This window comes from Myiozetetes cayanensis, unplaced genomic scaffold, assembly GCF_022539395.1.
Source record: "Myiozetetes cayanensis isolate MyiCay16 unplaced genomic scaffold, myiCay2020 scf20-37, whole genome shotgun sequence".
NCBI classification, from domain to species: domain Eukaryota; kingdom Metazoa; phylum Chordata; class Aves; order Passeriformes; family Tyrannidae; genus Myiozetetes; species Myiozetetes cayanensis.
The window spans coordinates 8,110,439-8,124,770 of NW_026087412.1; the positions used below are offsets into that span (position 1 = coordinate 8,110,439).

General features: G+C 37.4%; 1 protein-coding gene across 1 annotated transcript in view; it reads left to right on the top strand.

Moving 5' to 3' along the window:
- Positions 1-14,332, top strand: part of SMG1 (SMG1 nonsense mediated mRNA decay associated PI3K related kinase) — a 61,117-nt gene that overhangs the window by 10,873 nt on the left and 35,912 nt on the right. Inside the window, exons 3-11 of the mRNA XM_050317852.1 lie at positions 2,169-2,324; positions 5,961-6,097; positions 8,406-8,464; positions 9,172-9,385; positions 10,167-10,292; positions 10,387-10,459; positions 11,141-11,238; positions 12,748-12,921; positions 13,911-14,135. Coding sequence (XP_050173809.1) covers positions 2,169-2,324; positions 5,961-6,097; positions 8,406-8,464; positions 9,172-9,385; positions 10,167-10,292; positions 10,387-10,459; positions 11,141-11,238; positions 12,748-12,921; positions 13,911-14,135 — 1,262 coding nt within the window. The remainder of the gene's footprint in view (positions 1-2,168; positions 2,325-5,960; positions 6,098-8,405; positions 8,465-9,171; positions 9,386-10,166; positions 10,293-10,386; positions 10,460-11,140; positions 11,239-12,747; positions 12,922-13,910; positions 14,136-14,332) is intronic.

Below are 14,332 nucleotides of genomic sequence, written 5' to 3' on the forward strand. Positions count from 1 at the left end.
TTAGTCTGGCTGTTGTTTTTTTTGTTATAAATAACACTTCACACCAACTAACTTTTCTCCTTTACCTTATAAAACAAGACAGGGGAGTTGGAAGAAGTGAGTTTTCAAATTATATAGAATGCTCATGGGTGTTTACTTACACATGAGATGTTCTCCCTTCCTGCAACACTTTCTTCCCTTTTGATATGTACCTATGATGTCCTTTAGTCCTTGCTGGTAAAAAGATACTACACTATTATTCCCGTATCATGGTATCTGCATATTTATGCTCAAATTAATAAACAGGGACATAACTGATCATATTCTTGTTTGGCCTGAGATTTAACATACAAAGGGAAATGAATAGAATTTGTATATATTAGGATTTTCAAAAGTTTTTCAGACCAGGAGATAAGGGAAGAGTTAGAATATAGTATTTACAGGCTTATTGACAAAAAACCTGATTGTCCTGCTGTTTTTTAATGAAACAAATTGTGATTTAGAGCAATATTGTTACTAGAGATGTGCCATATACGTGTGAAGTGGGAGAATATAGGTTTGTGTTTAATTCAGTTAAGATGATGTCAAATGTGCTGTAGCAAATACTACATGCCTCTGCAGACAACTAGAAAAACTTGGATAGTTCTTGGGCTAGAGGAAAAATATGAAATAACTTCTAAGAACTCCAGTAGTATATGGTAGTGTCTCTGGTTTTGATAGTTGATGCTTGTGGCCTGAATGCACTATCATCTGACATCCTCATTTAAACTCATTTCTTTGGTGATTTGAATTTGTGATACACTTCTGTTTAGTCTTAAATGTATTAATTGCTGTTAGAAGTAATTTCCTTCATAGAACAGTGTTGGTTTGTTCTGACAACATAACCTTAAGGTGGCACACCTGCTAGTTTGTTTACAAACTGAGTTGTAAAAATTACTGTTTTAAATCCAAATATGCACAAACTATCTTTCCTGTAATTGTGATTAATTAATTGAAAGTGAGACTTTGCACAGTGTTTTCTGTAATAGTAGGGTAGTCCTGTCTGTATAGAAATGCACAAATGTCTCTCAGTAGTTACCATCTGCTTTTTATCAAAAACTTTGCCTTCAAGAGATGTTCTTCACAACTGCTGAGGTCCAGATTCACCTTGATCTTTAAACGTATTTTTTATGCAATCTTTAGTCTCAGTAGGCTACCTCTTTTTGTGGGGAGTCACCTCTCCTTTTCCCCAGACTTCCTTCTATACATTGAAGCAGGTGGACTTGAGGAATTACCTTTTCTGAAAGAAATCTTGCCTATCTTTTGTTGTTCTGGGTTTAATTTGATTAGTTGATTCTTCCCTATCTCAGGCAGGGGGAGGGCACTTTAGAAAGCTGCTTTGGAAATGAGCTCTAATACATTGTGTGAAGTATTGGGCAGGCTCAGGGGACAATTTCACTTCTCCACAGTACCAAGAGAAGAACCTGCCCCTCAAAGTGGTGTGGTAGACTGAAGGAATTTTCAGTCTCAGCAGCTGAGTATGTATATTCTTGTGGATCTAGGAGTAAGAGTAACTGAATTACTCAAAATGGCATTTTTATTTTAATTTTATATTGAGATACAAAGATGTATCTGAAGTGGGAGAATGTAGGATTGACTTTAATTAAGGATCATGGCAGTATTAGTGTGTGAAAATATTGACCTTTGTATGCTGAGAGAGTTGTTCAGTCTGTACATACAAATAATATATGGCTTTTCAAAAGCTTTCTCTTTTTTTTTGACCATTTCACTGAGCCTGTGTAGTGGGTTTATAGCAAAAACAGAATGGAAATTTGATGTGCATAATCAAGGAACAAGGAAGTAATGTATCTAACCATGTGTACTAGCAGTTTGACATGAAAGTCTTTGTAAAATACAAGGTCAAAGTAATGATAAGAAAAGATTAAATACAACAAAATTGGTGTTAAACTTCACTGCAGTAGAGGTTTTATCATGGGCTTCAAAAAAAGACTGAGATTCTAAATATGTGTCCTGGAAACTTATAGGGTATAACAAAACCTTAGTGCATGTGAAAGTGAAAAGGGAAGCTAAAGAAGGTGGAAGAGGAGGATAGGGCTGCTAACTTGTGCCTGAATTGAATAGCTCATAACTCACTACCCTACTAAATATGTGGTCTGAGAGCCTGTTTTAATGTCACGGTTTCTCCACAGGTGGCTACAGTGTCAATGGAGGATCTGGGGAAAATACTTATGGTCGGAAGTCGTTGGGGCAAGAGCTGAGAGTTAACAATGTGACCAATCCTGATTTTACCAGTGTTCCGCATGGGAATCGTGCTTTAGCCACAAAAGACATGAGGAAATCACAGGGTAAGGATATCAACATATTTTCAGGAAGAGAACATCTCTTTTGGCAACATTTCTTGTGTTCAGAATATGAAAAGAAGTGCACTATGATCAGGCACTCTATATGAATTTTTTTTTTTTAATTTTGTGATTAGATTATGTTGATGGAAACTGTCATCTGGTATTTACTGTTCCCTGCATTGAGGCTTCTTCCATAGGTTGGGCAGATCACTCAACTATATGGCTTAGGCTCTCAATCTTTCAGTTTCCTTTAAATGGTTTTTGAACCCTTATTTAGGTCAGTAAATTTGGCAGAGAGATCAAGAACTCTAAGAAGGAGAATTTGCTCTCGGATTTGTTGAAAATTGGTGCCTGAGTAAAAAGTTTTTAATCAGTGAGTCCTTAGTGTGGGAAGAGCAGCAATGGTGAGCTCAACCGTTACCTGTTCTCACTGGCCTGCAGGTCAGCGAGTCATCACATCACAGTCCCAGCTGATTACTCAGTCTCTGTGTACTCCTGAGCCTGCCACAGCTCATGCTGCCTCTTGCTCAGCTCAGGGTTGGAGGCAGGGGAGGAACTGCAAGCATCAAAAGAATGCGGGCAAGGTCTTGGGAGATGCAGCAAGAACAAATTTGGAGTTGCAAGAGGGTGCAAGAATGCTGGGCTTGTGTTTGTGAGGAAGAAGGCTTGACTCTTCCCACTATCTGAGATTTGAGTCATAGTTTAAAAAAAAAAAAAAAAAAAAAAGGAAGAAAGTTGTTCCAAGGACTTCTGAATGAAAATAGAAACTTAGTTATGACTAAGCACTGTCACTGCATCACTTAGTATAAGTAGTAGTTAGGCCACTACTAAAAGCTGTGACTGCTTTATGCCAGGCACGTTATAAACATATGAGGACATGCTGTTTCTTCTCAGGGATTTGTATTTCAGAGGAAAAAAGACAAGAGTGTTCAGTGTGCTTTGCAGGTGGAAGAACAGAGGAGCAAGTGGTGGTATCACTGTTTCAAAAACCTGATCTTTGGAATGGGTTAAGATCAGACTTTATAATCCCATTCTGGTGTCTTGATATAAAAATTACTTAGTTTTTTTAGTGTCTTTTTATGTCTGTGTAGAGGAAATTAGAGAACTTTTTAAATAATATTTTTTTTTTCGTGGTGGGCTTGTGCATGAATTTTCTGCTAGTACTGAGTAATGGTAAATTCAGACTTTTATCCTAGGTACATGAGCACCTCTTTAATCCTTAAAAGGTTAGAATAGATAATTTTGGATGACTGAAGTTACTGCCTAGGATTTGTATGTTCTCTGTCCTCTAGATGTCAGATTTCAAGAGTTTCTCCTTCTGAACTTGTCTGTCTTTATGATTGTTGTAGGTTTCAGCAAGTCATCACTTCGATTTTTCATAGCTTATTTAAAATACAGTGGGATTATTTTTTAAATTCTTCGATATTTTCTTGTTTGTCAGCCTGTGGCTGAGAATTTGCTGATTTTTCACAAACTGGAAGGCACTTTGTCCACTACTGAAACCTGTGGTTTCTAGATAAAGCAAGGGAAAAGAACCTCGAGTTCTTTCTAAATGGCTGTGTATGCTTTAGTCTTCTGTGAAATCACTAACTTCTCAAAAGAAGTACTCTTCATGCCTGTCAGATAACATCTCTGCTTGTCTTGTGTAGTTGTGTTAGCTAGGAACAAAATGTAGATTTGATCCTTCAGACTCTTACTGCTATTTTAATGTTTGCTAAGCCTGCCTAATCCTTCAGAATGTCAGGTGTCTTCAAAATTAATTGCTTAAACTGATGCCTGGCAAGAAACAGATTATCAAAGCCTGTTTTGTTCATACTTTTATTTTTAAATTCAAAAAATAGAGACTTGAAAATAAGGCTGAGAATATTTTTTGTGAGTATAAGGCAGCAACCATGCTCTCCTGTAGATGATGGTGCAACCTGTAGGAGTTACTGGGCTGTGAGTGAGTTCATAGGATCTTTAATACACAAGGACACCAAGGTTTTTTGTTTCTTAAATTTGTTTCAAATTTCCACTAGTAAAGCAGGTATATACTTTTGATTACTTACATGCACACCTTTATACTATTCAAAGTGTTACCTGTACAGCACTCACCACACTTTCCCTAGGAGTGGGGCTGGTTGATGACAGTCTCACTTCAAAGTTGATCTGCAGCCTGGGGCTGGGGGCTCAGTCAGGTGTCCCCAGGGAGGGTCTGCTCTGCCCAGGAGATCTCACATAGCCAAGTCTTTGGAGGGAGAGCTCTCGGAGAGAAGCTTCATTTTGAGTAGAAAGCAAGTTATTTTTATATTGTTAGACATATAAGGGGGTGTAGGATGCAACTACCTGGGACCACCAGTAGCTTTTACTAACTACTGGTTTTCACCTGGAACAGCCAGTAGATGCTGCTGCTTTTCATTTTCTCAGACCAGTTTGCTTTCCCAGTTTGCCATTTTTTTTCCAGCTGGAGCAGCCAATAGCTGTTGCCAATTCCCGCTTTCCCAGGATGTTCTCCACTGTTACAGTCTGTTCTTCACCTTTGCAGACAACAAATTTGTGGTTGCAGTTTCTTGGTTTTGTGCTCATCAAGGATATCTTGAGGTGTCTCGTTCTTAGGTACCCAACTGCCCTAGAAGGATGCTCCAGGTTCCCAGGCTGGCAGATGACATCTTCTGTCAGTATTTTTCCATTATAACCTTCCCATTTTAACCAGTTGCTTTTATGGCTCCTCCCATCTGATGACTGATGTGTAACATACCAGAGCAAAAAGCTGTCTGTAGCTGTCATGGATTTTCTCATTAGTCATGTTGACTAAGAAAGCCTCATCATCTTCCATGAATCCTCTGATTTTGACCACCATGAAACATCTAATGTTAAACGTCTCGAAAGAAACTTTGCTTCCTTTTTGCAAATGAAGTAAATGAATTCTTTGTATGAATTCATAGGTAGTTGGTACCTAAATCAGTACCTCACCTGGTATTGAGTGCTGTTGATCAACTTCAATGAAATGTTTTCTTAGGAAGATGTTAATTCTCCTACATTATGATCTGCTCAAGCAAATAGCCACTGCACCTCTGCACACTGTGGGCTTTTGTGCCTCAATAAAGGAAGAATAGATCTATTTTCCTTTCCAAAGCAGAACCTTGCCACATGTCAGAGAGCTACTCATAACCTGTCTTCTTGTGCCAAAATAGTAGAGAAAAACTTGTTTCTTTGTAGTTACTTGAACTTATCTCTGGTTCTTTGCTTGAAGAAGCAACTTTTTTTTCTTCCACAAGGTTTTCTTTGAATAGTATTTGTTGAATTAATTTTGTTTATCTATTCAGTCAGATTTAACCTTGCCACACCTATTTTTTTTTTATTTCCATTTATGTAGAAGGGAACTAAATCCAGGTTTTTGTGTAAAAATAAAATAGTTCTGCTTAGTTCTGCATGAGTTTCATATGGGTATTGGGCTGTCCATGGGAAGAAGAGAAATATTTTGGCAGCTTAGAGTTTACATTTAATTTTCTTCTTACTAAGTTGAAAATAAATCATGATTTATCTTTTTTCTCAAATTACCAGTGATTTCTTACTAAGTTCAGAAATACACATTTTGGACAATACAGGGTATTACTGATCAAATGCTGTAGGGAAAATTAAATAAATTGCTTTTTCCAGAACGATCGTTGTCTTATTCTGACGAGTCTCGACTGTCAAATCTTCTTCGGAGGATTACTCGGGAAGACGACAGAGACCGAAGACTGGCTACTGTAAAGCAACTGAAAGAATTCATTCAGCAACCAGAAAACAAACTGGTTAGTAATTCCTCCTTTTCCGTAGTGCTGGAATTTCCATGCATTCTTTCTATAAAACTGTCACTTAAAATCTGACAATTGGGATGTGTCTGCAAGGAATATCTTGTGTATGAGGAATTTCATTCCACAGGAAAGGAGAGTGTATTCCTGGATTGTCTGTCTTGTTTCTGTAATTCAGGAAGTTTTTTGTTGCTTGATTACTTATGATGTAACTTAAACCAAACTCCTTGAATGTATGAACTGTAGGAGTAAACATGGCATGTGTGTATGGTTTTTTTTTGACCTGTCTTAGCAATGGCCTTTAGATCCCTCAGCAAGGAAACTGAGGGAAAAGGAATTAGAACGTGGTGTTGTCTTGTTCAAAAACTGTTTCTGTATTTTAAATTAAAAATATACAAGTATTTAGTCTTGTGAATAGCTTCATCTTAGTTACTCAGCCTTCTAACTAAACATCTTGGTATGTGGATTCCCTTTTATGGGAAGAGAACAAATAAGTCTTTTTCATTACAGCTTTAGTATTTTTAATGGTTTGTTGAAGTCTCTAATGTTCTCAAGGATTTGTTAAGGATTTGGGGATGGGGGAGGAAAGTATCCCTCTGTGGATATGCATTTTTAATATTACTTATTTTGAAATGAAGCATTAAAGAGTATTTTGTCTGACACATCTCACCCACTGTTTTGGAGAGCTTTGTACTTCCAGGTACTGAAAAAGTAGAAAGTAATGGTTTCATACCCTGCCACTCATTTACGGGCAGTGCTGTGATATTTCATTTGTGGCATGTGTCTATTCATATTTATAAGAAATTGGTTCATTCTCTCATTATGTATTAATTAACCACTCATGATTGTACTCTTTTCCAAAAGGATTGATACTTAAATAAATGAGACTACTCTAGCCTGTGCAATTAGGTGTAAGCAGCCCTTGTTCAAGCCAAGCTAGTATTTCAGCTTTCCTTTGAAACAAAATCCTTATTATTACAATGATTTAGGGAGTAAATGCTTTCTACAGTTATTCTGTCTTTGGGTTTTATTAATTACTTCCATTCTCTGTGCATTTTTCTCCAGGTTTTGTTCTCATTTTGTAACTGCACTTTATTTGGGTTTGTTGGTCTCTCAGAACATACTGGAATTGCCATTCTAATGTCTAACTCAGTGGTGACAAACTTTGGTAGTGGTCAGGATGTTAAAAGTTTGTCACCAGAATACTTGTGTTTAAACTTCCCTGAGTTCACTAATGAAAGTATGATCAGATGTCAAGTGATGTCCATGATGTCAAATCTAAAACTTTTTAATGGACAGTGTTTAATCTAGAAATAGCTCCTGCAGTTCCTGACACTATTAAATGTCGTTTAACAGAGTTCTTTTCATTCTCAGGGTTGAAATGTGTGTTCAACGAAGTAGTAAATTTCAGTAGTCGCTTGTCATCTAATGGCATTGTGCTCCAGCTTCTAAATGTTACTGATGCCTTATCTTGTCTCTTTTGTAGCCTCTTTTGCAGATACCAGACACATTTTTATTATGTCTTTCTGAGTTCTGAGAGGCCAAACATGTGGACCTCTCTCTGTTCCCCCACTCTCAAAAGCATGGTGGTGTTCAAATCTTAAAAAAACCCCAACACTGGGTAACATCTACTGTGTTAAAGATAAATGTCTTTAAGAAAAGAGAACAAACCTTTTTATTAACTTGTCAAGAAAACTTCTTGTTAATCTTACACAGCTGCACCTAATGTATGATTTTGCAATCAACTGAGTGATGTGGTGTGGGTTTAGTACACATTAGGAAAGCGAGTATTTCTTGTTATGTTTACTGAGAAGCACTGGTTTGTCAGTCATGTTTCATCCCCAAAATAGTATTCCATTTCACTGAAATTCAGGGTTGCCTAAGTAGAAACTTTAATAATTCAGATTGTATTGTCTGTTCCATTTAACTTTCTGGTGATACAATTGATCATTAGTATAAGAGATTTGATCTGCAGTACACACTACTCATGAGCTGTATGGTGAGTCTTATATTTGTGATGAAATGTTATCAGCAAGAACTAAACTTAGAACAAACCTTGATAGCAGGCTGCCAGTGTATTTGCATGGCTACTGTAAATAAATATTATATACAACATCTAGGATAATATTGCAGTATTGCTTAATATAGTTCATGCTAGTCTGCAGTGGCCTTGGAAAGCATAATAGCATTCTATTGGCAAGCAGAATTGGCAGTGATGTGTTTAATGTGGGTGTAAACAGGACCTATTGTGGAGACAGTGTTGGGCCATTATTATGCCTAGATATCTTTTATGTATCTTATATTACAGGTACTAGTTAAACAACTGGATAATATCCTGACTGCCATTCATGATGTACTCAATGAAAGGTAAGCTGGGAAAACCTAAGCAATTTGAAGGCTTTAAAGAGGAAAAATGACACCACTGGGTTTGGATTTCAGTATAGGAGTGGAATGGAGAAGGGAAAAGGTTGACAGGAAGTAATTCCCTAGTTTTGCATGGGTGTGATATTGCAGGAACGGGTTGAAATTGGGGGACAGGCATATCAACAATACTGTTAGATGTCTAGGTGAATGCACCAGTGTGGCTTTGATGTTACAGGTAAGGTGAAGTTTGTCTCAGCTGTGTTTGATCAGCTGGGTGTAGCAGTGCACTGCTGTAATTGTGTAACTGCAAATTGAACTTGAGGTTTTTTACAAGCTGATTCATTTACATCCAGTGAAGAGCATGTGCAGAGGGAGCTCAGGTGTGGGGAAGCTTTTTGGTGCTTAGGTCTGATGTTATTACCCAGAGTCAGCTGCATGTTAAGAATTTTTTTCCTTGGATAGTGTGTTGCAAGTAGACCAGCACAGTTGCTGCATGCTTTTATGAAGTTGACTTATTCTACAGAAATAATATTTAACAGAATTTTATTTTGGCTTCATCACTGGTGCTATTAAGAAGGAGAGAAGCAGCTTCATTGATGTATATATTTTTTGCTTTAGAAAATTGCCTTAATTTGTTCATGGTTTGTTCTATTCTGCTGTTGTGTCTGGAGATCCCAAGTTTTTTTACTTTTTTCTTCCCAAAAATACAGTAGCAAATTGCTTCAAGAATTGAGACAGGAAGGAGCTTGCTGTCTTGGCCTTCTTTGTGCTTCTCTGAGCTACGAGGCTGAGAAGATCTTTAAGTGGATTTTTAGCAAATTCAGTTCATCCACAAAAGATGAAGTTAAACTTCTTTATTTGTGTGCAACCTACAAAGCACTAGAGACTGTAGGAGAAAAGAAAGCCTTTTCATCTTTAATGCAGGTAAAATACAAGTTAAAACAGGATTTTTAATGATTTTTCCAGTGCAATGCTTGAATGAACTTTTAAACTGGAAGGAACAATAAATAATGCTATATTGACATAATAAGTAAATATAATTACGACTGAGAGGGAACTCTGAATGGGATTCTTTTGATTCTGATTACATTAGAAAGCACTTTGTAGGATGATACATACTGTGATGCAAATTTTTAGTATTTATAGCAGATCTAAGAAGAAGAATCCTGTTGAGACCAAAAATAGAGCTCAAGTGGAATGGTACACAAACCCCAACCTTTTATTGCTTTGTGCTACTTCCTATTTACAATTTCTAACTTGAATTGTCAATATGTCTTAAGGGAGTAGGATATGTGCAGACAGAATGTGGTACCTTCATTCAAGTTTTAGTGTCTGTTATTTTGGGTGTAGAACAGCTATGTCCAAGTCTGTGCTCCAATTTAATATTTACCTCACAGAGCCAAAAAACTTCAGCAGGAGAAATAGAAACTTAAACCATTTAGTTGTTCTGTGGCTAAAGAACTGAAGAAAACAGTGTCCCCAAGCCTTTGACCTGGGTCTACCATATTTCAAGCAAATGCCCACTTGAAAGGGATTATTTCCATGCAGAATATGTGATTCTTTTCACATTTTGACTTCCTGCAGAAAGGATATTGAGTTGTTTGTTGTTTGAATCAAAGTAATTTGCTGTGTGTTCAACGCTGACTAGATCTCACTTGCTGTTTTGATGAAGGGAAATGTCTAATGGCTTTGCTTTACTTTTTAGCTTGTAATGACCAGCCTGCAGTCCATCCTAGAAAATGTTGATACACCAGAGTTACTGTGCAAGTGTGTCAAGTGCATCCTTTTGGTGTCTCGATGCTACCCACACATTTTCAGCACCAATTTTAGGGTGAGCTTACTTTGCGCTCTGTATTTTCTTTCTTGAACAGAAATGTTGGTGCAGCAAATGGGCTAATTAGTCTGTTTTGACAATTGCTTTCCAGGACACAGTGGACATATTGGTTGGGTGGCACATCGATCACACTCAGAAACCTTCACTGACGCAACAAGTGTCTGGTAAGTTGGGCCAGAGTCGCTCATGTAGTTCGCTCTGGCTTGAAAATGGTGTGGGTTTACTCACACAGGGCTGGTTTCACTAACGTGGAAGTTGACATAAAATCAAACTGAGTTTCTGGCTACATAACCAGAGACTTTGTTCCTAACTTTTTTGGTAAATTTTCATTTGCCATTTTATGCTAAATCTGGAAAAATGGGATGCTTTAATCAGGGTCGATTTAAACGTCAATAGTTTTGTGCAGCTTTATGACAATTTTTAATAAATTTATAGGTCTTAATATGTTCTCTGTGAAAGGATATATTTTCTCCTAAGTATTTCTAGAACATCTTTGTGGTAAAGACACTGTACTGGCATTTAAAAAAGGGGAAACTTTTCTATAGCTGTAGCAGCTGTCTTGAAAGTTATTCACAGCAAGTCTGTTATGTTTCTTGTGTCACAGTCCTAGATTCTGTCCTTAACATTCAACTACTGTGGGGCAGGTCTGAACCATAAAATTAATTTTTCAGAAGGACAAAAGAGGGAAATACTATTTATGTTTTAAAAACAAGCTATGCTAAATTTTTCATGCGGATAACCTTCTCTTACCTGAGCATCTTTTCCCTCAGCAGTATGCAACTAAAATTTAATATTTGTATGTTACCTTGTTCCCCTGTATTAATTGGCTTGATATTTTTATACAGGATGGCTGCAGAGCCTGGAACCCTTTTGGGTGGCTGATCTTACTTTTTCTACCACACTGTTGGGTCAGTTTCTGGAAGATATGGAAGCTTATGCTGAGGTAAACAAGACTTCATGGTGTATACCTGAGTTAACTGTTACGGTTTTCCACAGCTGTGATTCTTGTGGTGGTATTAATTTGTAGAAAATAAAATTACATAGTTCTCCTGGGGAAAAGAGGACAAATTATGGAGCATCCTAAATGCATGTACAAAGACCATTCTGCACAAATCCTCATGAGCTACTTAAATGGTATCATAGCCAGGCTTTCAACCATTGTTAATTGAAGATCATGTTGTAATAAAAATAAAAACAGTTGACCAAAGAGGAATGTCTTCATATTTAAAGAGCTTCAGTGAAGACATGGTCTTCCCTTGGTGTTTTCTTTAGTTGTCCAACTTCAGAGTTTTTTCAGAAATAGTTACTATTGGGGGAGAGAGGGAATCTTAATGTTTCTGTAGACTAATGATAAACCTTTCTTTTTAAAAAAAAGTAATAGATTATAGGACTGCAGGAAAAAATGTAACAGGAACTGATGGAAAACTAAATTATATTTATTTAACATACTTTGTTTTGAGTTTGTAACCTTTACTTAGTTAACAGGGCATAGAGTTTATCTGATGATGTCATTAAAGGAGGAGGTTTGGGGGGGAATGTTGCCTTTTAAGGTGTATGTGCTCATATCTATGTATGCCTGTAGCTAGATTATACTGTATTGTATATGTTATCATGCAGAGCCTTTAGGTAAAAGTGTACTTTGGGCAGAATCTGTTTCACTCCAAGCAGAATCAGTAATTTGATCAGTGTACTTACATGTCCACCAGGGCTTCTGATGGTGCAGCTTCACAGGTCAGGATTCATAGAACAGTGCAGGAAATCACTGCTTATCAGCTTGTCTGCTGAACTGGTCAATGTGTGTATTCTTAGTCACAGAAGAGTTTTAAGATAACGTGTGAACTTAAGTCATGGGAGAGGTGGTTCCAGCTAGTGTGCCTTTATCTCACAGTGGGGTAGACCAAGGCTACATCTATACTAATGAGATCAGCACTTCTGGGAACGTTCCCAGGCACTGGTGCCAGCTGGCATGAAGTAGTCTGTTAGTAAACTCTTAGTCTCCAGGTCAACGTAGCTGCTCGTAAACAGTGCGATGGGAATGGCCAGTCCAACATCGACTCCAGTTTGTGTATTGGGGATTTTTTGGAAGGGTGGTAAATGTGTGCAGACCACTGTTGTAACAGTGCAGCAATATGGATGATCATGTTCCAGGGACCAGGAACTCCATGAGCCTCTGATTTAATTCACAAGATGTGGTCAGAGTACTCTGTTTCAGTGGCTAAAGTAATGAGCAGCATCTCATTACCGCTCTGTGACTTCATGGTCATCGTGTGCTTATATCCCACCTGTGTATGTATGTGTAGTTGAGGTACTGGAGAAATACATCCATAACCAGATAGCACAGTTTAATGTCTGGAAAACGGGTGATGATGTATTTTCAATCTCATATTTTGATCTTTTATCCATGTGTAACCGTTAATGATATGCACTGATCCATAAAACTTGTATGCTGTAGGACCTCAGCCACGTGGCTTCTGGAGAATCAGTAGATGAGGATATTCCTCCTCCCTCAGTGTCGCTGCCCAAACTGGCTGCACTTCTTCGGGTGTTCAGTACCGTGGTGAGGAGCATTGGGGAGCGCTTCAGCCCCATCAGAGGACCACCAATTACAGAAGCTTATGTAACTGATGTAAGAACTCAAGGTTTTCTTTGTATTTCTTTGTTGCTGATGTGATTTATCACCATATAACGATGCTATTCATTGTTAGGTTTATTAAGGTTTTATGGATTTTTATGAATATGCATATTCTCAGCTTTGAGTTAACCTGTTTTCTCAAATATGCTACAATAATTTTATTAAATACTAAAGTATAGATTGTGATAGTGGCACATGGGAATGACGTAGCAGAAATGAACTTTTTTAGGCTTTTTAACTTCATGTTGCTAAGTTTATGCTTGTTATCTGTCTTTGAAACCATATTGCTATTTATTCAGATAATATGATGCTATAAAAACTTGAACTCAGATTATGAGTTTGATTTTATAAAATGTGAGGGTTTTATTCATACTGAAAATATATCTCTCAAATCTGATAGGAAACTCCTCTTGTTCTATAGTACAGGATGGTGTAAACTCAAAATAAATATTACATAGTATGCTAAGTAGCTGCTATAGTTCTGTAACAGGGAAGGGGAGATAGAAAAAAAATACCTGTAGTCAAAATCTTGTTGTTACTGCATGACTGCACAACTGGAATTTATGTCCTTGCAGAATTCTGTGAGGGACACAACTTCTTGGATAAATAAGTGTATGGATTTCCCAGTTAAAGACAAGACAGTTATGTAACTGCCATCTTAATCTGCAGAGGATTCTTGTGAGGAAACTAGTCTGTCTCAAGAAAACTCAAGCTAGTTTCTTTTGCAAGAGGAGTTCTGTTGGAACTGAACAGAATTGTGAATAATGAATTTAGGTCTCAGAGGTCTTCAGCTGAATTGGAACCCAAGCAATTGAAAGTTTGTTTTTTCTTACACTTCTGGAGTGTAATGCTGTGATGTGCATTATTCAGAGCAGAATTGACCAAGAGTAGGTGATGGGACAGGATATCAAATGGATGTGAATACAATTAAATAGCATCTCTTTTTAATGGAGTTTAATTCAGTTATGGTTTTAATTTTCCAGGTTCTGTACAGAGTAATGAGATGTGTGACTGCAGCAAACCAAGTATTCTTTTCTGAAGCAGTACTTACAGCTGCCAACGAGTGTGTTGGGGTTTTACTTGGCAGCCTGGATCCAAGTATGACCATACACTGTGACATGGTCATCACATATGGATTAGATCAAATGGAAAATTGTCAGACTTGTGGCACTGATTATGTCATTTCAGTCCTGAATCTGTTGACACTGGTTTGTACCTGCTTTTTATTATTGTCGGGTTTTTGCATTGAAAAATATAGTCTTCTAAGCTACCTTCCTTTTTTTGGATGGGTGTTAGATAAATATTTTCAATTCTTCCTGATCATAAGCAAGAAGTTCCTCTTATAAATGCTGTTTTTCTGTATAGCTTGTGCTGCTGAGTTGTTTAGGAATTTGGCTTGTTGATG